Source organism: Perognathus longimembris, chromosome 1, assembly GCF_023159225.1.
Source record: "Perognathus longimembris pacificus isolate PPM17 chromosome 1, ASM2315922v1, whole genome shotgun sequence".
Lineage (NCBI taxonomy): Eukaryota > Metazoa > Chordata > Mammalia > Rodentia > Heteromyidae > Perognathus > Perognathus longimembris.
In genome coordinates, this window is record NC_063161.1 from 143,611,181 (window position 1) to 143,637,007 (window position 25,827).

The 25,827-nt window shown below is 37.6% G+C and overlaps 1 protein-coding gene across 2 annotated transcripts in view; it reads left to right on the top strand.

Moving 5' to 3' along the window:
• Window positions 1-25,827, top strand: part of Kiaa1958 (KIAA1958 ortholog) — a 116,623-nt gene extending 90,796 nt beyond the window's left edge. For both annotated transcript variants that reach the window (XM_048339282.1, XM_048339275.1), the window contains 2 exons: window positions 18,211-18,383; window positions 23,111-25,827. In XM_048339282.1, the coding sequence (XP_048195239.1) occupies window positions 18,211-18,383; window positions 23,111-23,917 (980 nt within the window). In that variant the 3' untranslated portion in view covers window positions 23,918-25,827. The remainder of the gene's footprint in view (window positions 1-18,210; window positions 18,384-23,110) is intronic.

The window sequence follows — 25,827 nt, forward strand, 5'->3', positions numbered from 1 at the left end:
ACCAGAAAACTAGAAGTGGTGCTGTGGTTCAAGTGGTAGAGCACTGTCCTCGAGCTGAAGAGCTCAGGGACAGTGCCCAGGCACAGAGTTCAAGCCCCACGACTGATAGAAGAAAAAAAAAAAAAAGTAACAGTCCAAAGCAGGTGTTGACTGCAACTGAATGTGCTGCTTTCTTAGGCCATCATGAAGTTTGTACAGAAACATAAAACCAGATTTACAAAGTTTACATTGTAAGGTCAATAATATAAGAAGTTCTCTGGTGCCCTTCATATGTCTCTGGAAGTTTTGCCTTGTCTAAAGCTGAATCACTGAACTTATCTGTTAGAAATTGGATGATACACTTGCATAATTTAATTTTAATTCCATATGCATGTGAACAACTGTATTGGAAACCGTAGATGTAATTTTTAAAAACAAACCATAACCATGGTATTTTGAAAGGTTAGTGATATTTAGGTTATTTGTCAAAGACAGCTTTTATTATTATTTTTTTTTTTTTTTGTAAGTCATAGGATTTTTAATTCTGGGCCTGGGTGCTGTCCCTGAGCTCTTGAGCGCAAGGCAAGCACTCTACCAATTGAATCACAGTGCCACTTCTGGTTTTCTGGTCTCACGGACTTTCCTAACTGGGTTGGCTTTGAGCCATGATCCTCAGATCTCAGCCTCCCGAGTAGCTAGGATCACAGATGTGAGCAACCAGCATCTGGCAAGACAGCTTATTTTTAAGATTCTATTTATTTGTGTTCTCAGAGGTTGCTGACTATGTTTTATAAATACATCATGTAACTATTACAATGTTTATTTTATAACTTTTTACTATCTTAACATTTCCCTACGTTAATTCATTTGCCTTAAGTTAAATCACTGCCTGATTTAGACAAAAAAGAAAAAATGGTCTGAAGTTTTTTCTGCATCAGTTAGGTCTCTGGTTTTCAGTCAATTCATTATTAGCTAAAACTTAAAATCATGGCTTAGCATCTGAATCATTGACTTTATTAAGCAACGAGGGTCTAGACCTAATGAAAGGTACAGATAGTTCCTTTTTATAAAAAAAGGTAAAAATAGTTCCAGCTCTCAGAATGTAAGACACTGTAATGAAAGCTTCATTTTTGAGAGCCTAGAAAAAAAGTTCTCTGTCTATACTATTTTCAGTTGTCTTCCAAACTTTGTGCTCCTACAATCTGTTACTTCTTCATTGAATATGTTAGTTTGCTGTGGAATACATACTAGTATTTGAGCAGGAGAATCTTTCTTAGAGTCTGTTTCAAAAAGAAAAAGGTAAAGCCATTTCTGTATCGTCCATGTGTTCACATAGCTGCACACATGCCTAGGAATGTACAGATCTGTCATTGTGGCTATCATTTGTTGAGTGCTTGCAGGGTGTTTTGTGCCAAGTGCTTCTTTGTTGTCTTAATTCTCACAATAGTCCCTTTAGTAATTCTCTTTTGCAAATGAGGAAAGAGAAGTCAAGGGAGAAAACTATGCCACAGTTAATACATAGGACCATCAGTTAAGTTCTAACATTTCCTGCTTAGCTTGTGCTTCTCTAGTAAGCCCTGGTGGTAAATTGTAAATGCAGTCCCCAGTGTAATAAAGTCATTACTATTCATTTGACTCCGTATTTTGGCATATTAGCAAAGCATTATTTAGGCCCCATAACTGTACTTATTTTGAGATAAAACAATGAGCGAAGTTTACTTCCCCCTAGCCCTTAGAGAGCAGAACTTTGTGTCACTCTTTATTAACACTTTGTCCTAGAGGTAGGTGAGTGTGTGTGAGCGCATGTGAACAAAGGATGAGATGCTTAAGTGATTTTCACTTAATTTTTACCCCAGATAAGGCCAAAAATCCAGTTTCAAGAGAGTTCCTAATTAATTTTAGACAGGGAAGTTATAGGCAAAGGGAATGCCTCTTTACTTACAATATTAAAGACAGATACTGCTAATGATCAGATGGGAAATACTGGTTGCCAATCTTCCGAGGAATTTGGTCCTATCTACAAATTTGGTGCCAGCAGATTCTCAGCTAAGGGATTTGGCTATCGATGTTTGTGTTAGAATCAATTATGATTGCTATAGCAGAAAGGTGGGGGGGGGGTTGGGGGAGGTGGGGAAGAATAGACTGTCATATGATTCCTAGAATCAGAAATAGACAAATCATTCATGTTTTTGTAGTTTGATTTTTGTCCACTGTTTAATATGAGATAAGCACTTCTGATTTTAATCAGCCTACTTTTGATTAATTTTCTATATGTAAGTAAAGCTATGTTTTCAAAAATACAGTTGTAATACATAATGTCTATAAATTAAAACTATGTTGTATAATGCAGGAAATAAATTTCCAAACATAAAGTAAAAAATCTAAAGGAGTGTATAATAATTCCTTGCACTAAGGCATTTTTTTCAGTTGTTAAAGAGGAGTTTTCGGGGCTGAGGTACAGTTTAGAGGTAGTGCATGTGCTTAGCATGCACAAGTTCAATCTCCAACATAGTTATAAATATCATGGTAGCAATAAATATTGCAGAATTAGTAATTTGGTAACCTAAGTAGAACTCTTATTCAAGATTTATGTCTATGAGTCTACCATATGATACAAAACAAACAAATCATTGGCAAGGCCATGCATCCTCAATATTTTTTTTAAATTTTTCTCTTAATGCATGATGTTCAAATGTTGCTTTTCCTTCCTACTTGGCTCTGCCTGAGATGTTGTGCATAGCTTTTCTTAAGGCAGAATAATGGAGCTAGGATAAAAATTTCAGAGAATCTTACTATTGAATAGAACTGGGATAGAGATACAGTGCTTGGTTTATTTCTAGAGATAGAGCAAAGAAAAGGGGTTGAAGATAATACTAGCAAAGTACTCACAACTCTAGTTTCATTTTTCTATTTGGTGGTACTAGGTTTTGAATTGCTATGGGTTTAATTGCAAGGCAGTCTGCCATTTGAGCCACCCCTCCAGGCTTGCTTGCTTTGACTATTGGGACAGTTTCGCTTTTGCCATTACATCCAGCCTTTCCTGTTGAGATTCAGTCTTAGGTACTTTTGGCTGGTCTCAAACTAGGATCCTTTCAATCTTGATCTCCTGAGTAACTGGGCTGATTTCATTTTTCTAAAAGCATTGAAAAGAAAGATGTTCAGTTATTTTGATGGTCCTACCTGTTTGAAAATTGATTTTTTTCTTTTGGCCAGTCCTGAGCACTGTCCCTGGCTTCTTTTTGCTCAAGGCTAGCACTCTGCCACTTGAGCCACAGCACCACTTCTGGCCATTTTCTATATATGTGGTGCTGGGGAATTGAACCCAGGGCTTCATGTATACGAGGCAAGCACTCTTGCCACTAGGCTATATTCCCAGCTCTGTTTGAAAATTGACACCCACCCATAAAAAAAGAAAAGAAAAGAAAACAGTTAAGCCTGCCAAAGCTGGATGAAAAAACTGATTTTTGTATTAAAGACTGTACTATTTTTAAGATAGCATTTTAATATATTAAATTGAGTTTTATGCAAACTATGAATGTTGAATTAGAATCATAGTTTTACTTAAGTCTGAGTATTAAATGAAAACCATTGCTATGATGAGTTATTATATTGGCTAGCCCTGTCTTGTAGCACAACGTTTTCTGGTGCTGAAAAAAATGGGTGTACCATGCTCTCCCTCCAGAGAAGGGTGGGAAGGAAAAAGAGACAGTAATGGCAAAAAAAAAATTTTAAAAATCTTTAGGCACACGTTCCCTGGGAATTATTTTCCACCTGTCCCTTCCTTCTGTGACACTGTAGACCAAATGAGCTGCTCTTCCAATAATGCGTCCTTCATTCAGGTGTGCTGACTGGAAAGTAAGACTAACAATATCTCATTGAACTCAGTCTTCTTTTTCCGAAAGAGGAAACAGCCTGTAAAATGGGATGAATGCCCAGGTGACTCACACCTTGTTTGAGGTTTTTGCCAAGATGAGAACACTAGCACTCTTGACATTATGTCCATATGTAAATAAAAGGTCTGTAGAATTTAGGGAAGAAAAACAGGTATCTTTTCTTTTCTAAATTTTAATTGTTTTCTAAACCTTCAAAGTATTACTGAATAGATTCAAGCTGCTAGTTTGCAAATAAGCTGGTTTTGAGTGTGAAATTTCAGTTTCCATTTTATAGTGTCATATCTTGGTTTTTAGCATCTCCTCATGAAATTTATTAGGATAATCTCCAAACAATTATTTTAATAGCTATCTCTCAACCTACCCCACTTATATTTAGTTTTCAATTATGATTGTGAAACAAACTGATCTTAAACCATTTGAATTCCGTTGTGGATTATGAAGTAAAATGTAAACTTAATGTGGATTAATGTGTATATCTAACTACATAGCATCTATATTACTGGTTTGAGGTCAGTCTAAAATAGCTTCTTTTAGTCTGCAGTAAGTTTTAAAAGTCATACTTGAAAACCCAGATGTCCTCTGTCAAGAAAATCAAATTTCTGTCAACATAAATTGGATGTTTCTTGAGTATATTTATTTAGAAATAGTAAAGGAAAAAAAGTAACCAACAGTGGGCTGGGAATATGGCCTACTGGTAAAGTGCTCACCTTGTATACATGAAGCCCTGGGTTTGAATCCTCAGCACCACATATATCGCTCGAGGGGTACAGGCTAGCCTTGAGCAAAAAGAAGCCAGGGACAGTGCTCAGGCCCTGAGTCCATGCCCCAGGGCTGGCGACAAAAACAAAACAAATAAACAACAAAAAAAGTAACCAACAAAGGAAGTTCAAAGCAAGAACATACAGAAATAAAAAGCATTTCTTGTGCTGACTTGCTTTTTCTTCTGAAAAGGAATTCAAGCAAAATTAAAATTTCACAGATTTTTCAATTTTTCATTTGTATTTGCTAGATCATGCTTGAGAAAAAGATGGAAGGATATCAAGAAAAGGTACAATGTGATTATTTGTCTTTTGTGCAGCAATGAATTTTGCTACACTTCTAGCATTTGTATCACACTGGAATTAGAAAGCATTTTACTACTATGTATTTATTTCTAGAGCTTTGAAAATGCTTTGGCATAATTTATTTGTTTATAGTGAGTAGAATCAGGAAGACATCAGCAATATAGAATCTTAGCAGTAATTGTGCATATAGTATTTTAGTGATTTTTATGCTTGCTTATTTTCTATAATCCTTACATTTTACAAATCAAAAGCCTTCATATACTTTCACTACAAGTTAATTTATAATTGATTATTTATATTAAATAAAGTACCATATCCACATTTAATGTTAGTCTACCTAGATTAACCTTATGTAGCTGAACTTTTATATCTACAATCCATTATATTCCAACTTTTTAAATAGCATTTTAATGGAAGCACTTCTGTTTTATAAAGCATATAACACCAAAAACCATTACAATTTCTATGCATTGTGTAATGTTCAGTGATGTCATTTTTGAGATTTTGCATGTTCTAGGTGCTCTTTCATATCTGTCTGTGGTGTTCATGTGGAATTGTCAACCATTGCTGCTATCACTTATTGTAGTTAAGCTGGAAAATGGTGCTTCAGGGCTGTGCCAGTCAACATTTGTATGTGGGACTTGAGAAAATATCTACTTTTTTGTTTAATATTTTGAGCCAGCACTTAATGGCTTCTACAGAAGGAATTATTGTAGTTGTCAAGTGGTGCCAAACTTGAATGTCTTGATTTATCTGTGTCATTCCAGGCCAGGTCAGCTTTTCTTCCATACTTTGCCAATTCTTTGCAAAAAAAAAGTGAGAAGTCTGAACTCTTCCAGTATTCCTACCCCCTCATATCTTGGTCCTTTTTTCTTCTTTTATACATTTGTGCACCTTACAGAAAAACGCACTAGAGGAGTTGGGGACTTAGCTCAGTGGAAGAGCCTGGCAAATGCAAGGCCCTGAGTTCAGTCCTCAGCTCTGGGGGCAAAAAAGAAAGAAAAGAAAAGCCCACTGGAATGATGGAGGGGACAGTATCATTTTCATTCATCTATCTAGATCAGTTTAGGTTGAACTGAGCAACGACAAATAACTATGGGATACATACAGTATTTTAGTTGGTTATTATGGCTTGTTTTGAGTTGTATTTAACAAGAATATTTAGTTATTACAGTCTATTTTTGAGGGACCATTGAAATCTCAGAGTTCTCAGATGTCAATTTTTGTATTCTGTCTCTGCATAGACTTCCTGAACACACTTGGTTGCTTATTGGCCACCTGCTTGGTACAATTCCTGGTAGTTTTCATTGTGTGCCTGAATAGCTCCAAACTATGAGGGTAGGCAGAAAACTGCTCAAACAGAGGAACTCTACTGTTAAAGTTCAACATGGAGGAAATATTATTTTACTTCTTAAAAATAAGGGAAAACTTCCAAAATGCTAAGAAGGCTGCTTCTTTGGGGGGATTTTTAGTTTTTTATTGTTACTATAAAGGTGATATACAGAGTGGTTACAATTACTTAAGGTAATGAGTACGTTTCTTTTTAGACAATGTCACCCAAGAAGGCTTCCTCCTAAAGTGTCTTTTTATACCAACGTTCCAAAATGCCTCACTTAGTGCAAGGTTTTCTGTCAGTTCAGTGAGTTTGTAATCACAAGAGTCCTTTAATGAAGGTATAATCTCCTGAATTATATAAAGGCTTTGTGTGACTGAGACATAGCAACAGCCATTGCTCTATTTGGATACATTCATTGCTGCTGAAATTACTGATTTAATTCTAAGAATTTAAATTTAATTCATCAAGCCCCCACACTCATTTCTTTGCTTAAGAGAAAGGCAGATTTTAACTATGAACTTTTCCTCCAGAATATGCTTTAAACATTTACCCATCAGTGAGGTGATCAAGCAATAAAAAGAAATTCAATTATGTATGGTTTAAAGAAGGGCTGCTTTTGTCCATTGGCCTCAAGGTCACAAAAAAACATTTCTTGATTGCTTCATCAGAAGTTTGCAAGCAAAGCCTTTTACCAAGAATTTCTTTTATATATGGACACCAAAGATTGTGGCATGATATACCCTGATGGTTACCAGCTTCTCATAGATAGCAGTGAGCACCCATGTTTGAATCTTGCTCTTGGATTTTCTCCCACCTTTGGGTCTTCTCTATATTTTATATCTCTTTGTCCTTAGGCCTTTATGCCTAAGGTAGTTTTTATCAAAATACATATATATTTATTAGGTTTCTAATTTATAGAATTTCCATCTCTTCCCTGTCCCTTCATGACCAAACATTCTCACTGTTAAAAACATAGTTTTTTCAGAATAGCCCCATGGTGAATAATGGAGTAAGTAATGGTTTGTACATTTTACGTTGTAATATGAAAATAGAACTATAATGCCATTGCCTGAAAGCTAGTGAGAAAGTGGATACTTAATTTTGCTTGTGTGTGTGTGTGTGCATGTGTGCGTGTGTGGTTGTATGTATACCAACACCTGGGTTTAAACTCAGGGCCTCTCACTCTCACTTGACTTTGTGCTCACCTCATGCTTTACCACTTGAGTCACATCTCTACTTCTGGTTTTTACTGGTAACTGGAGATAACAATTGATGATTTGTCTACCCTAGCTAGTTTCAAACTGTGATTCTCAAAACTCAATCTCCTGAGTAGATAGGATTTATAAGCATGAACCCCTGGGGCCTGGTGTGGATGTTTCTAATTCAACAGAATCACTCTGTAACTCATCTCTGTTTAAATGAAGGAGCTTTATGGTTTAGCAAAATAAATGCTGCATTCACCAATATGTTTAAGGTTCCTTTTACTTTCACTTAGAAGTTAGTTGGGAACAAAAAGACAAGTTTATCAATATAACCACAGTTGATACTTAAAAAAACTTACAAGAAAAGATAGGTTGCACTGTGTGTACTGTACTGTTCTTTGAGGGTACATTTGCTTTTCCCTAATCTGATGGAATATCTTTTTTCTGTATACTTGTTGATTTCTTAGCCTCTAACTTGGTTATGTGGAAGAAAGTACATATGTGTCAGTTTCACTATATTTAAAGTTTTTTTTTTTAAGCTGCTACATTGTGAAAGGAAGAGGAGAAAGGTGAATTGAACTGGAAAGAAATTTTGTTAATTTGTTAAGATGTGTGGCTTTGGTGCTCTTGGTCAGTTAACCCTCTGCCAGCTGACACCTGTAACAATATGAACCTTTTTTGTTAATAAAAATAGATAGTACTGTTTTCTCTTTAATTTTTGCTGCTCACTTATCTTTTACACTAAGATGTGTTCATTTGTATCAGCTCACTGTTTCTGCTTCATACTTGTCTGTGTATTTGTACTCTAAATAAAGTTCTAGTTTTGTGTCCCAGTAGTCTATTCCACTGTGCGTATAATGTTTGCCTCTGATGTACTGTAATTCTCTATTGTCCTTAATATTTGTTGGTACACCTACCATTTATGGAAATAAGAAAAGCAGTCCAATAAAATCAGCGAACATGTGTCAATAATGTCTCTTAAATTGAGCGCATGCTGTAGTCACAGTATTTTGTCTGTATTTGAGTATGATGACCAGTCTTTGTTCACTTAATAAATTGTTTTCTGTAAAGCTGGCTGATTTTTGTAACTCAAATAAATTATTTATAAAGCAAATTGAACCATATTGTGAAAGGGAAAAAAAGCAAAAGCTCTTCACCGGGACTTCTGAGTAATCCCTGTATGTGGTTAGTGCACTGAGGCAAGCATTGCCCGCCCAGGGCTACTTCTAGCCTCTGGTGAAGGGAAGTATAAGCATTTGCGCTCGTGGAGTCTTGAAACTGTTAAGAATTGATGACTGCTTTAGGCTTCCTAGAACCAGGCTGAAAACTCTGTTTATGGAACAGAAATTACCACTGCACATAGTGAACTGGGTATCTTGTCTTTCTGTAGAGCCCTACTAGCCATTTTTCTTCATCTCCAGGATTCTTGTCAGATGCTTTTAAAAGTAATACCAAACTAAGTAGATGTTAGGTACTAGACTTACTTTCTTTTAGAAAAAAAATCTCTTTACTCAGATATAATTCGACAGGTATCATCTTTTGCATTTAACACATAGGACATGTTTCTTCAAGCAAAATAGGAACGATCCCTCAATTATGGCTAGGTTGTTTGACTTTAGGCAATTTGTTGTCTTGTAAAACTAATTTATGTTATATTAAAAATGCTAAAGAATTACTTTGTTTTTAGTAACAAATCCATCATTAAGTACCTTTGCAAATTATACATCTTAAATATGGTAGGTATTACTTCTTTGCTAGGAAAAGAATATTACAATTCAACTTGAGTATTTACCTACAAGTCAGAAAATGTTTTCTAAAGTTTTATTTTTAAAAGTAATTCATCGGGCTAGGAATATGGCCTAGTGGCAAGAGTGCTTGCCTCGTATACATGAAGCACTGAGTGTGATTCCTCAGCACCACATGTATAGAAAAGGCCAGAAGTGGCGCTGTGGCTCAAGTGGGTAAGAGTGCTAGCCTTGAGCAAAAGGAAGCCAGGGACAGTGCTCAGGCACTGAGTTCAAGCCCCAGGACTGGCTAAATAAATAAATAATTCATCATGCAGAAGATTTTTTTATTTTTGCCAGTCCTGAGACTTGAACTCAGTTCCTGAGCATCTTTTACTTAACACTAGCATTCTACCCCTTGAACTACAGTACTCCTGGCCTTTTCTGATTATGTGGTACTGAGGAATCGAACTCAGGGCTTCATGCATGCTAGGCAGGCACTATACCACTAAGCCATATTCCCAGCCCATGAAGAGGATTTTGGAAGCTAAAATTAATATGTATAAAATACTTAATGTTGTGCTGGGAAGATAGCCTAGTGGCATGAGTGCTTGCCTCGTATACATGAAGCCCTGGGTTTGATTCCCCAGCACCACATATATAGAAAACAGCCAGAAGTAGCGCTGTGGCTCAAGTGGCAGAGTACTAGCCTGAGCAAAAAGAAGCCAGGGACAGTGCTCAGGCCCTGAGTTCAAGGCCCAGGACTGGCAAAAAAAACCCCACCAAAACAATGTTGGTTATATATCATCTTAAAAGTAATTTCAAAAATAAACTGAATATTATGATAAACAACTGTGATCCTCAGAGTTCAGCCTCCTGAGTATGTAAAATTAGAGATGTGAACCACCAGCCCCTGGCTCTAGATTAGAACTTTTAACATTTTGGTGATTTATTTTGGAATTTCTCCATAAATAAAATTCAAAAATTGTCATTGTTTTTGCCTCATTTGTAAATTATCTTTAGTATTTGAAAATAGTTTTTTATTGCTACATAATTTTCCATTGCACAAGTATGCCAAGACCTGTTTCTCTTCTGATGAATTTGTTTGCAATTCTCACTTTTAAATTTTTCCCTAAAACCATGTACTTGTGGCTCAGGCCTGTCACTCTAGCTACTCAGGAGAATAAGATCTGAGGATCATAGTTCAAAGCCAGCTTGAGCAAGAAAGTTCATGAGATTCTTATCTCCAATTAACCAACAAAAAAGCCAAACGTGGAGCTGTGGCTCAAGCTTCCAGCAGAGTGCTGGTCTTGAGCACCAAAGCTCAGGAACGTTGCCCAGGTCCTGAGTTCAAACCCCAGGACTTCCCCCACCAAAAGGTTTATTGTTAAAAAAATTATTTGGGCTGGGGATGTGGCCTAGTGGCAAGAGTGCTTGCCTCGTATACATGAGGCCCTGGGTTCGATTCCCCAGCACCACATATACAGAAAATGGCCAGAAGTGGTGCTGTGGCTCAAGTGGCAGAGTGCTAGCCTTGAGCAAGAAGAAGCCAGGGACAGTGCTCAGGCCCTGAGTCCAAGCCCCAGGACTGGCAAAAAAAAAAAAAATTATTTGCACATACATTTCTTTTATAATCTTTGATGAAATTCTTAGGATACATTTCCAGAAGAGGGAATTTTAGGCCAAATAAAAAGAACATTTTATTTTCCCTATATCCAAAGTCCTAGTGATTTTTTTAAAATAATCATTTAAATATAATATATACAGACTTACTGTAAAACTGAAAGTCATGTGAAACTAAGATGATGTTTTCCCTCAGGATTTTTTTCCATTTAATTATAAATAGATCATTTAAACCTTATTTTTCTCATAAGAAATGCAATCACTTTATGCATATTGTCTTAAAATGAGTTTGCTTTTTATCCTAGTTATATATTGTGAACTTATTTTCATGTTAACATGTAGAAGGGTAGCATAATTTCTGATGATGGCATAAAAATGTGTGTAATTAATCATTCCTCTACTAATGGACTTTTGTTGGACATCTTTATTTTTGTATACTTATGCATTTCTGCATTTAGCTAAAACTTGCCACCAAAAAAGCCAGAAGTAGAGCTGTGATTCATATGTTATAGCACCAGCATTGATCACAAAAGCTCAGGGACAGCACACAATCCCTGTGTTCAAGCCCCAGGAGTGGCACCAAAAAAAAAATTAAAAAAGTGAACTGGTGTAGATATCACTTAGATGTAGACCTTTCTTTCTTTTTTATTATTTTGCTAGTCTGATGCATACTACATATATTTCATTTTAATTGCAATGCCTGACTTATTAATGTGCTTTGTTACTTATATTTCTAATGTGAATAATTGCTTGTCATTTCCTGAGCTCATTTTCTAGAGTCATCTTGTCCTCATTGATTTGTGGAAGCTTTTCATATAAGTCCTTTGTCACTGTATTTTCTAAGTATTTTGTCTAGTTCTGTATATTGACTTAATGCCTTCAATGCAGAAAATTTTAAATGTTTAAGTTATCTGATCTGTTCATCTATTTTTTTTTATAGATTCTAGTCTGTGTCATACTGAAAAAGACCTTCTTTCCTCACTCCCAAAGTCATGAAAAATCATTATCTTTATAAAAATATTTTTAAGCCATTTAGAAATTGCGGTACAGGACTTAGGAAATAGGAATCTAAATTTGCTTTTTGTTGTTGCTTTTCCAATGTGTTGGTTCAAACTGTTTATTGCAGAGCCTATCCTTTCCCCAACAATTTGAGTTACCATCTTGATTATTTACTCATTTTGCATATTTATACAACCAAGGACTCTGATGTAGCACTGATTGGCCTGTTTCCTTACCAGTAATCTACAGTTTAAGCTATTATAGTCTTATGATACATTCTCATATCTTTTAGGATAATATCTCAATTATTTGTTTTATAGTCATCTTTTTTTTTTTTGCCAGTCCTGGGCCTTGGACTCAGGGCCTAAGCACTGTCCCTGGCTTCTTCCCGCTCAAGGCTAGCACTCTGCCACTTGAGCCACAGCGCCGCTTCTGGCCGTTTTCTGTATATGTGGTGCTGGGGAATTGAACCTAGGGCCTCATGTATCCGAGGCAGGCACTCTTGCCACTAGGCCATATCCCCAGCCCCTATAGTCATCTTTTTAATACATATCCTCCTTTTTTTTTAAACTTTGAATCAATCTGACAAGTAACGGCCAAAAAGATAGGGCAAGGTAGGAGGTTTAAATTAAAAGTATATTGAATTAAAAACTTCTTGAGTATCTTTAGATACATGTTGTAACTCTTATCAGGAAGAAAATATAATTTTAATGGTTTTGAGGCAGTTTTCTTACTGAATTATACTGGAAAGTGAATAGTCATTGAAAGTATAGCTTAGTTAATGTGCATAAAGCAAACATATTGCCATGTCACCACCTAAGGGGAAACAGAATTATCTGAACCCCAAAAGCTTTTCCCATGTGTTTTCCCTATTGTTACATCCCTAAGACAAACTGCTGTACTAGCCTTGATCCTCAAATGACTTTGTGGTTTTAAATTACTTGTGTAATTTGTTTTTATGAACATAGCTTTCCTTTTTACTTCTTGATGCTTGTTAAAAAATTGGTCCTGGGGCTTGAACTCAGAGTCTGGGTACTGTCCCTGGGCTTTTTTGTGCAAGGCCAGCCCTTTACCATTTTGATCCACAGCTCCATTTCCAGTTTTGGGGTAGTTAATTGGAGATAAGAGTCGCACTGAAGATGGGCACCTGTGTCTCATTCCTGAAACCCTAGCTGCTCAGGAGGCTGAGATCTAAGGATTGCAGTTCAAAGATAGCCTGGGCAGGAAAGGAGATTCTTAATTCCAATTAACTATCAGAAAACTGGAAGTAGCACTGTGGCTCAAAGTGGTAAAGCACTATCCTTGAGCACAAAATCTCCAGGACAGAGCCCAGGCCCTGAGTTCAAGTCTCCAAATGACAAAAAAAAAAAAGTCACAGATTTTCCTGCCTGGGCTGGCTTCAAACCATGATCCTTAAGTCTCAGTCTCCTGAGTAGATAGGATTACAGGTATGAGCCACCAGCACCCAGTTCTTGATGCATTTTCTTTTAAGTAGAAATATATGCCTTGGGTTTTAATGAAACCAAATTTATCAACATTTCACTTTTGGGGTAGAGTGATTTTAATGCTGTTTTAAAATATTTCATTCATTATAAAGCTGATCTCTAATCCTTTTAACAGTTTTATTATTTTGCCATTCAAATTTAGCTCATGATTCATTTACATTTTTGTTGTTATTGTTTATAAGGTGGCAGTTCCATTTTCTCTTATTGTTTTAATGATTTTTGTAATTTTATTTCATTCTTGTAGCTAGCGCTGTCCCTGACCTTTTGCACTCAAGGCTAGCGCCCTACCACTTTGAGCCATAGCTCCACTTCCAGTTTTCTGGTGGTTAATTGGAAGTAAGTCTCAACAGCCTTTACTGCTAGGCCTGGCTTTGAACCACAATTCTTAGATCTCAGCCTCCTAAGTAACTAAGATTACAGGTGTGAGCCATCAGCACCAGCTAGTTCTTATGATCTTATGAGAAAGTTACGCTCTCTTATGTTCCCTCGTTTTTACACTAGCAGAGTTTTGTACATTTGACATTTTTCCTAATTCCTAAAAGAATTTACTGATGAAGTCTATTTGAACCTGTAGTCATTTTGATGGGCTTTTTAAATTGTATTCAATTTCTTTTATGTACAGAGGACTATTCAAATTTCATATTTCTTTTATTTGTTAAGCTTTTTCTAGGTATTTGTACATTTCATCCAAATTTTCAGATTTTTTGATGTCAAGTAATATCTTTTGCTGTGTCTTCAGTTATCTATATGGTCTGTAATGATAATCCTTTTTTCATTTCTGGTATAATAATCTGTCTTTCCTTTGGGTTTTTGTTTGTTTTTGCCACTCCTAAGGCTTGAACTCAGGGCCTGGGTGTTGTCCTTGAGCCTCTTTGTGCTCAAGGCTAGCGCTCTACCACTTGAGCCACAGCCCCACTTCTGGCTTTTTCTGACTAGTTTATCGGAGATAAGAGTCACACAGACTTTTCTGCCAGGGCTGCTTCAAACTCTGATCATCAGATCTCAGTCTCCTGAGTAGCTGGCATTACAGGTGTGAGCCACCAATGCTCAACTGCCTTTTTTAATCTTAGTTTTTAAATTTTATCATGTAACATTTTATCATGTAGCATTACTTTTTAAAAAAATTTAAATGCCTTTCCTGCTTACTGACTTCCATTTATTATTCCCTTTCTTCTACTTTCTGAGTATATTTGTGATTGGTTTGTTTTTATCTAATATCTTGGTGCAGTGGATATTCAACCATACTTCTCAAGTCTATTCATTTAATGCTATTATCTTTTGTTTAGAGATACAATAACAGCATCTTAGACCTTTGACATGTTGTGTTGTCATTCAGTTTGAAATACTTTCTAATCCCATACATTTTCCCACTTCCTCAGAAGTAAATTATTATATGTAAGTGTATACTTTCACATATGTATTTATATATTATATGGATATTTAAATTTTCAAGTATATTTCTTTTTTCCTATTCCTTCTTTTACAATGATGGCTATTCTTTTTTAAAAGAGGAAGTCTGCTCTCAGATATTTCTAATTATATGTTCGTGATTTTATTGTTGTTGTTCTTTTCGAAATTAACTATTAGTGATAGGTGGATGTAAATAAGGACTGTAGTATAAGACTTGGTGACTTTCATGCCTTTGATTTTCCCTAACTTGCAGGTCAAATTAATTTGTGTGCCCACCTTTTAAAATTGAGGCCTAGATTAGTATTGTTGGTAGCTGATGGGAAATTCATTAAATATTATAAGTTCCTGTTTGAGACATTTGGATTGAGCCTACTTCTGCAGGTCATAGTTGACCACAGGACTGTGCAGGTGAGCTTCACCCAGCCCTCATCAGTGGCTAAAGAAGTGTCTACAAATAGGTTTGACTTCAAGGCACTCACTGGAAACAAGCTGAGATGTAAGGAACTCAGTTGTAGATAGTAGTGTTACCTGAGCCATAATGTGCATCCAGGGCATTCTTTGTTGCTTTTCTTTTGTCCTCTGGGTTCAGTGGAACTGCCCAGAGCTACCTGGAGCAATATTCACTTTTCTCTGTGACCTTAGAGGGTAGCTTTTTGCAGCAGATTCTCCTCACTTCACACAACTGTGAGCTACCATGTGTGCTAGTGAAAAATGTTGTAAGGTCACAGGCAGTCCTTACACTACACTACCTCCTGTAGGCCATTCCCACGCCAGCCCTTCTTAAGTTGGAAGCACTCTCAAGTCTTTGTTTAATAGTCCCCCTCTTTCCTTTAGTGAATTGTAAATCCTTTGGTGTATTTCTCCATCAATATAATCTCATGAAAGTTTTCTCAACAGCATATCACGGCAATTTCTACTGCCAAAATTTTATAAGTCGTCTTCTAATAAGTAAATGTAATTTAATATTTGAGCTCTAACCATGAAAGAACAATATACTTGTTTTCACATAATTTGTTTGTATATGCATATAAGCATTCTTTATACAACTGTGAGTTTGGATTTTGGCTTCCGTTTTTAATGTACAGTTCGTTTCTGATAAAAATGAGCAAGTAGGGGCTGGGGACATGGCCTAGTGGCAAGAGTGCTTGTCTCGTATACATGAGGCCCTGGGTTCAATTCCCCAGCACCACATATATAGAAAATGGCCAGAAGTGGCACTGTGGCTCAAGTGGTAGGGTGCTAGCCTTGAGCAAAAAGAAGCCAGGGACAGTGCTCAGGCCCTGAGTCCAAGCCCCAGGACTGGCCAAAAAAAAAAAAAAAAAAAAAGAGCAAGTAAAAGTATTTAGCACTGTGTAATTGTTTAGTGTTATAATTAAACTTAATCATCCAGTGTGAAACTGTAGTAGTTGTTATAATTACTCAGACCTAGTTGTCCAAAGTGAAGGTTAATTTGAGAAAATTGGGGGAACAGGATATTTTCTTAGGCACAAATGGATATCTAACTTGTATTCACTGGGAACTTTACTCAGTGTTGTATCTCTATGTTGTAGTGTCCAGAACAGAGTCAAACTAGGTCCAAATCCTGACTGCCTTTTACTAACACCATGAATTCAGTAGCCCAAGGTCTGGCACACAGGGGACCTCACTAAATACTGCCTGAGTTAATGTATGAAGTTACTTATTCTGTAAAATAGGCATAATAAGCCTAGCACTGGTGGCTTATACCTGTAATCCTATGAGGATTGTAGTTCAAAGCCATCCTGGACAGGAAAGTTGGTGAGACTCTTTATATCTCCAAATTAACCACCAGAAAACTGGAAATGGAACTGTAGCTCAAAGTTGTAGAACACTAACCTTGAGCAAAAAAAGCTCAGGGACAGTGCCTAGGCCCTATGACTGACAAAATAAAAATAAAAGACATAATTATGTGTTCAACTCTAGATTATAGTTAATTTATATAAAACTTCTTAGCTCATACCAGGCATTTAATTAGTGATTGGTATGATAATATGTTTTATACAGAATTCTTTCATTAATATCAAGCAGGCTCTACAAATAGGAGTTAATGAAGTTAATCGATGAGGAAGGTAAGAGGAATATGTCTGCATAGTCCAGGTATTTCAGAGAATGCTCCCCTCCATTATTTACTCCATTAGTGATAGGAACTCTGGGTTAATTAAAGAATGTGTGTGTGTGTGTGTGTGTGTGTTCCAAAGTGTGAACAGAGTCAGGATGTGTGTCAAGGGTAGAGGCACTACCCTGTGGACATACAAACCAATCGAAGAGGGAGATCTGACATAATTAGAACACAGTCCTAAGGAAGAGTAAGGAAATTGTGACGCATGCTCTAAAGGGGAGACTATAGGAGTTGGATTAGTATGCAGAAAGGTTAGAGATAAGTGAATCTGGAACTAAAAAAAAAAAAAAAAAAGACAGTATGTTCTCTAGCACAAGAACAAAGGGGACATTACTCAGGATGTGTGTGGGTGCCCTGGATGCAGTGGGTACTGGGTCTGTTCCTAAGAGACTGGAGGTTTGGTATAGAGAAACCCCTCAGAGGGAGCACAAACGAGGTAGGTAAAATCAAAGCAACTTGCAGGTCACCTTGAAAATGGCATTTCGTGTTTATTTTGCTATTTCTCAGGGGACTAGTCTGTTTCTGTTGAATACATATTCCAGAGATGAACAGAATATTAAAGTACAGGCTGGCATTGTTTTCATTTTGAGGTGGTCTACGCTGACTTTTTCTTTTCTATCAAACATGAAAGATTGGGGGAAAAATTAGGTTTGGATTTAACAGATCACTGAGCACAAAGAAATACCAAAATATAAACAACGGTTATGAACTAGGTTTGGCTTTTGGTATTTTAGAATGTGTTGTCTTGCCTCTGGAGTATTTCTTCTCCCTTCCCTAGCATTCCTCTCACTTGGTTTTCCATTTTGATTGGAAGCTAGTTGATAAGTCATACAGGGCTTAATTATCTTTCTTTATTAATTTCTGAAAGAATTAAGCAAATGTGCTAACACCATTTGCTTCAAGGCTGACGGTGGCACACAAGTCATTTGAGATTGTATATTACAAGTGACAGCTCTTCTCTGTATTCAGGTCATTTTTCCTTCTCTTTCTTCCTCTTTCCTCCCTCTCTGCTCTCCTCTTTTATCCTCCCTCTTCCTTTTTATTGAGATTTTCCTCCCCTGGTAAAAACTTAAGATAAAAACTTTTTTTCCAGCATTAACTTTCCTCCTATTATTGAAATGCTTGTGTTAGTATGTGTGGTAAAATAGTTGGGGTTAAATGAAAGATTACCATATCAGTCCATTGTTTCCTGCTTTATTATATATAGACAGAAATCATATATATTTAATAGAACCTATCTTTTAGTAGGCCTTTGTGATTTAACATGATCCCAAGCTATAATTCTCCAAAAGAGGAAATAGAAAATCATTTTAATGCTTTTATTGTTTTTGTTTCTAGCTTATTCTACTAAGCTCAACAAATTTCCTGTATTTAATATTAACGATGAATTGAATGATCTGTGTACCAGTGCAGTAAGCCCAAACACCACCAAAGCCACACGGTACGCCCTGAATGTGTGGCGATATTGGTGCATGACCAACGGGCTCAAAGATCACACAGACATCACCAAGGTAAGGGTTTACTGGGTTCATTTCTTCTTTCTACCAACATCACTGAGCTTCCAGGTGCCTGGCACTATGCTAAGCATTGGAGGATACAGAACAGTTGCTTTCTGACTGGGGAAAGTAAAAGAACAAATGTAATGCAAAGAGAAATGTCTACAGTACAAAAGCAGACTTTACAAAATGACTCACAGATTTACAGACCAGAAATACTCAGTTACATTTCAGTTTGGTGATGTTAGAGTGAGATTTGATTTTTAAGCCGTATTCTGAGGGAGAGGTAGGATTTCAGTAGAATTAGATGAGGACAGCAGACTTTAAGGCTGTATGATGTGAGGAAGAGTAAAATTTCAAGGGACAGAACTACGTACAGCAGAGACTATGTATGGGGATACTATAAACCAGAGTTTTATAATTTTTCCCTGCTAAGCTATGAGTCTTAGAAACTTGGAAAATCATTGAAGTTTCCTGGTTTTGCTTTAGGCATCTTTTTTTTTTTTTTTGCCAGTCCTGGGGCTTGGACTCTGGGCCTGAGCACTGTCCCTGGCTTCTTTTTGCTCAAGTCTAGCACTCTGCCACTTGAGCCACAGCGCCACTTCTGGCCATTTTCTGTATATGTGGTGCTGGGGAATCGAACCCAGGGCCTCATGCATATGAGGCAGGCTCTCTTGCCACTAGGCCATATCCCCAGCCCCTGCTTCAGGCATCTTAATGGTAGGGAAAAAAGGGGAACCATTAAAGTTTATTTATTTGTTTGCTTGCTTTTTTGAGCAGGAAGGATAAAAATGAAAGTGATATTTCAGGAAAAAAGTGAATGAATAAAAAGTTCTTTAGTATATTTGGTCCCATTTCCCCCCTTTTAAAATGTGCTGTTAAGATCTCTTCCAACTTGAAATACTTGAGATTTGTAAATAGTAGGAAAGAAATCTTGAAATGAGTAGAAGGATTTTTCTACATCTATAGATAATGTGGGAAATTATTACCATTTTAGGAATAGTAGGTCTTCCGACTGGAAGAAGTCCATGAACACAAATGGTGTTTTTTGTTTTCTATTTGAAGCAGTAAGGAAAAAAGTCATGTTTTCCTAGAGCTGAGGACTTGTCTCAAGAGGTAGGGTGCCTACCTAGTAAGTGCAAGATCCTGAATTCAAATCTTAGTAACACACAGACACAAACACACACATAGACACACACACACACACACACACACACACACACACACACACACAAAATACCTGCTTAAGAGCTAAGCATGGTGATACCTTCTTTTACACAAGAGAACTCAAAGTCAAGCTGGAGTACTTAGAAAAACCCTATCTATCGTAAAAAAAAAAAAAAAATCTGCTCAGCGCCATTTATATAGAAACTGTGGTGTTCCTGTAAGCCATGTGGTTATTGGTGCATTATTTGGGTTAAGAGTGGGGCAACCAAAATCTTCTTTGGATTTTGTTTCCTACAAAAGAAAAAAGAGTTGATCTCATATTAATACCTGAAGTTATCAACTTCAAGGAATGCTGTGTTTGCAGCTCTGTGGAGACAGCCAGTCTGTACAGAGATGAGACACAGAGGCAGTCATGATGGCCTCAGAGTCTACTATTTCTGATATCCCTCTGTGCCTAGGCTTGTTCAAGTTTCTTGCAACAAGAGTCCTTATTATATGAAGAGAGGTTATCACTGTCAGGAATTGCAGGTGACACTATACATATCCAAAGCCAGCTGAGTGTGCAATGGTTGTTGAAAATTGTTTCACTTGCTTAATTTTATTTTTCTTATATTTTGCATAAAACTACCCTAGGCTTGCTAGTCGTTTATCAACTGAGTATCTTCTAGTTCCCTAGGGAAACAATTAGATCACCAGTATTTTGTCTTTTTCCTTTATATGCATAAACATATATACATATGTGTGCGTGCATGCATGTGTATGATGTATAATGGGGAGGTGGGGGGATTTCCTTCTTTTGGCTTACCTGCTTGCTGAGAAACTCCAAAACAGTATAGTGTAAGAATAATGATGGGCTGGGAAAGTGGCTTGGTGGTAGAGTGCTTGTCTAGCAGGCATGAGCCCTGGGTTTGATTCCTCAGTACCACATAAACAGAAAAAGCCAGAAGTGACCCTGTGGCTCAAGTGGTAGAGTGCTAGCCTTGAGTGAAAGAGCTCAGGGACAGTGACCAAGCCCTGAGTTCAAACCCCATGACTGACAAAAAAAAAAAAAAAAAAAGGAATGATAGTCAGTATGCTCATCTTACCCCATAAGATCCTAATGTTTTCGCTATAGCTATCAATTTTGTAGTTCTTGCCTACAAAATATTTCTAACTTCTCTTGCTTGGAGCTATTCTGATCTTTTAATTGTTGGCCACATTTGGCAATATGTGTGTTTACTCTAAGAAAAAGGTAACTTAGGTTAGATTATACAGATCTACTGGCTATAAAGTATTCCCTAGAATTAGTCCTAGAATTGCTTTTATATAATTTCTTTCCTGCTTTTTTCTTTTTCTGTCAGACTTCCCAGAAGTTTGTCAACATTATAGATCTTTTCAAAGATGATATATTTTCTTTATCTGACCCAATTTTGACTTTTCCTTCTTCATTAATTTATATATCTGTTTCTGTTGGCTCACTCCACTATTTTTGAATTTGGTTTACGTTAGTTTGTTGATAATAAAATTTTCTAAAAAAGCCATTCTAGACTTGGTTGTGTTAGCAGTATTTCATACATTTTAGCTTAGTTAATTTTTAATCAGTAATTTGCTTTTATTTTCTCTGACCTGAGGTCCATAGGGAAAGTAAATGTTAACTGTACAGTTTCTACAATGAACATTTTTATTGTGACTTTCTTTTTGTTTCTTTAAATTTTTATTGTTCTTATAAAGGGGATGTACAGTGGGGTTACAGTTATATAAGGCAGGTAGAGAATACATTTCTTTTTGGACAATGTCACCCCCTTCCCTTGAACTCTCCCTATTGTGTCTGTCTTTCTTTCTTTCTTTTTTTATTTTTTCCTTCCTTCCTTCCTTCCTTCCTTCCTTTCTTCCTTCCTTCCTTTCTTGTCAGTTGTAGGGCTTGAACACAGAGTCTGTGTGCTGTCCCTGAGCTCTTTTGTTCAAGGCTAGCCCTCTACCACTTTGAGCTACAGCTCCATTTCTGGTTTTTTAGTTAATTGGAGGTAAGTCTCACAGGGAACTTTCTGCTCTGGCTGGCTTTGAACAGCAGTCCTCAGATTTCAGCCTCAGCCTCCAGAGGAGTTAGGATTAAGCCACCAGTGCCCAGCTATTGTAACTTTATTTTTTTCTTCTTTTTTTTTTTTTGGCCAGTCCTGGGCCTTGGACTCAGGGCCTGAGCACTGGTCCCTGGCCTCTTCTTGCTCAAGGCTAGCAAGGACAAGGCTTGCTCAAGGCTCAAGGCGAGCCCTACTCTGCCACTTGAGCCACAGCGCCTCCTCTGGCCGTTTTCCATATATGTGGTGCTGGGGAATCGAACTGAGAGCTTCATGTGTAGGAGGCAAGCACCTCTTGCCACTAGGCCATACTCCCAGCCCCTATTGTAACTTTCTTTTTAGCCTGACCTGACTAAGCAAGACCTACTTTGCTCTTTTTTTAACTACATTCTGACCATAAAGCTTTCTTACTAGTCAAGCTTCCTTCTCTACCCATCATACCCAAATACAGAGTTCTGTTAGTAGAATCATTACGTTTTTATCTTTTTAACAAATATTAGTATTGAATCCTTATGGATTATTAAACTGGTGTGAATTTTAAGCTACTCAGAAGTTCAAGTGAAAACTCAAGGATCATTAATTATGATGCAAGGTGGCCCATTCATTTGTCTTCTACAGCAGCCCAGGCTTAATAATAGCAGGACTGAAATGTGTACAGATTGCAAGGAATTTAATGCTGGGGTGCTTCAGAGCTTATGGTTTAGGAATCTTTTCGTGAAATAACTGAATTTTATTAAGGGAGAAGGAAACAAACGATTTGCAAGCAAAGAAGAGAAAGAATCTTTCAGAGAGAAATAGTGAAAATTACAAAAGGCTATAAAGCTGGGCTCCAGTGGCTCATGCCTGTAATCCTAGCTATTCAGGAGGCTGAGATCTGAGAATTGTGATTCAAAGCCATCCTGGGTTAGGAAAGGCAATGAGAGTCTTATTTCAATTAACCACCAAAAAAAAAAAAAAGAAGAAGAAGAAGAAGAAGCCAGAAGTGGAGCTGTGGCTCAAGTAGTAAAGCACTAGATTTAAGCAGAAAAGCTTAGGGACAGTGCTCATGCTCTGAGTTCAAGCCCCAGGACCGGGGTGCGCGCATGCATGCACAAACACACACACGCATACACACACAAATGGCCAATATTAGCAGTAACTTATATATGTGTGTATATATGTATGTATTTGCAAAAACATGCATGTGTATATGTACAAAGGATATGTGGCTACTAGTATTTACAAATCCTTTATGCTCCACTATTACTTTTGACCATCCTTTGGGAAGATATAGCCATTCCTATGGCCTGTTTCACAGATGGAAACACTGAGGTTAAAGGAGATTAGAGAGAACCAAGTGGAACCTAGATCTGCCAGCTTCACATTCACTATTCTTTCTGCTTTCTGATGCTAAGGGTTCAATCCTCTAGAAGCCAAACCTGTGCTATCTATAGTATGGCCCCTAGTGAGGAGTAGAAGAAGGAGGGGTCTGGCTATTGGGGTGTCCTCAAATGTATAATCTCGGTGTTTGTCTCATTTGAGATCCCTGCAGTGAAGTTGAATGAGCTGCTTGAGAACTTTTATGTCACCGTCAAGAAGAGTGACGGCTCAGACTTCCTGGCTACCTCGCTCCATGCCATTCGCCGAGGCCTGGACCGCATCCTGAAGAACGCAGGGGTGGGCTTCTCCATCACCAGCAGCACCTTCAGCTCATCCACCAAGAAACTCAAGGAGAAGCTGTGGGTGCTGAGTAAGGCCGGGATGTCTGGTGCCCGCTCCCGCAATATTATTTACTTCTCCCTTTCTGACGAGGAGGAGATGTGGCAGGCCGGGTGTCTAGGAGATACCAGCCCGATCACTCTTCTGTCCACTGTGGTCAAGTACAACAGCCAGTACCTGAATATGCGGACCCTGCAGGAGCATGCTGATCTCATGTATGGCGACATAGAGCTGCTCAAAGACCCACAAAACCAGCCCTACTTTGCGCGCACCGACAGTGTCAAGCGGGAGAGTCGGAGCAGTTCCACCAGAATGTGTCATGGCAAAATCTACCATGAGCATTCCAGGGGACACAAACAGTGCCCTTACTGCCTCCTCTACAAGTACATGTACATCCACAGACCACCCACTCAAATGGAGGCCAAGTCCCCCTTCTACCTTACCGCCAGGAAGGAGGCCACCGAAATGGGCAGTGTGTGGTATGAGGAGCAGAGGATGGGACTGCGGTCCCTTCGGGGGATTGTTCCGAATTTAGCCAAGAAAGTCAAGCTGGACAACTGTGAGAACTTCACCTTCGTCTCCTTCACTCAGGTCTCCAGGAGGCTTGGCTCCCACAGCTACTGCCAGTGAACCCTCCTCCCTCCCTGGATCCAGGCCATTGCCCTCTCCTCTTCTAGCAAGAGCTCCCCTTGGCTGCCTAGGCTGGGCTCAGCAGCCAGGCAGAGTTCTCAGGAGCCAGAAGCTGACCCTACATGCAGTTTCCATCCCCTGAAGCCTACTATTCCTCTGACTTGGAGTTTGTTGGCTTCACTTTTAATTTTTTTTTCCATGAAAGGCGATGAATTTGAATAATTGGGATGCTTTATCCAAATGTGTTTCACCTTTGTTAAATCACAGAACTTAACAAGAGTTAGATTCTTGGAGAATTTGTTTCACTAATTGTCTACAAGTGTGAGGAAATTCATTTTATCTAGTGCCTTTTTAGCACAGGTTTTCTGCAAAAAGAAAAAGGAAACTTTCAGTAGTCATTAAAAAAAAAATCCCAGTAGCCTAGTAGCAGTAGAATGTTTTGAGGCCTATACACTTCATTGAGTTCACTCACAATAAGGAACTAGAGAGATAAGAGAGAGGCAGACATGTTGGAGGAAATTGTACTGGATGCTGCTGTATGTTTTCTTGGTGGATAGCATGGTCCTGCAGGACAGGCATCCTCGCTTGAGCCTCAGCCAGAGAGGCAGGCTGCTCACTTCAGAAGGAAGATCTTCTCTGCTATGGGTGGAGACAATTGTATAAAAAGAAGACAAATGCTCTGAAAGGGTGTTTGTGAGAACAAGGTTCCCTGTTAACTAGATAGTTTGTACTAGGAGGGAAATTCTTGGGCTTGGAAAAGCCACCTGTGATCCAAATGTGAAAACCTGAAGCAGAAGTGCCTATGTCTGTCTTAGTTCTCAGCACCACATGACAGCACTTTTCATTTGAACATTGTTGAGTTTGTTTGTTCTTCCTGTCATACAGCTGTTTGGTTGGCATGCAGCACATAAAAGATAAATAGTAATGTTCAGGCTTTCCTAGGAAAATCCAATAAAACACAATACGAAGGAAATAAATCCTCAAATGCATTTGATAAAGAGCTTTGAGATATTTTTACCCAAGTCTGACTGTTTCAGCCACCGCTGATGTCATTTTAGATTGGTGCCAATGCTTGGGACAGTGTGAATCAGGCCGAGTAAACCCAGCATTAAGGATGTAAGTTACAAAATCAAACCATCATGACAGGTTGTGCATGCAGTTTGAAATTATTTCACTCAGGTAAAACAGCCTGGCCACATGCTATTTAACCACTCTCAGACTCTTCCAATAACTATTCAGTAATTAGAAATACAACAATAAGTGAAAAAGGAGCCCTAAAAGCATGAATCAATAATAATTTCTAGTATCTTTATCATATACTGTACCATTATGTTCCTGAATTTGCTTCCTACTCCCAAATTAAGATCCCAATTTAAATTCATTTTGTAGGAGTTTTTAAAGTAGTTTTACTTCTTTTTCAAAGCATTGCATTAGCATTTAATTAGTTATAAATAATTTGCTGATTGTTGAAACATGAGACACTTCACCAGAGAAGACTCAACCAATGCTGCCTTAAGGTCTGATGTTGTTCACTTTCTAGTTACTACACATAATTTTATTTACTAGTTGCTCTTTTCTAAGTAGAGATTACTTTGCTAAACTTCCATCTGTATATAAATAACAAGTAATAATAGTGTTACAACTTGATATTGCATACTATTCTGTTGTAGGTTTTTTTGTAGTGATTTTTAAGGGTTTAAGAGAAATTGATATAAGATATTAAGTACTTTAGTTTGCTAAACATCCAAAGGATAGTTTGTTTGTGGAAAGTAAATGGTCATTTTCTTGTCAGTCTACCCTTAGACTGAAATGTGATCTGTATTAACTATGAGCAGAGCCTACAGCCTCATTAAGTAAAACCTCCATTTTTGTTTTAAACAGATTCAGGAGGAAACTACCATTAAAAATCA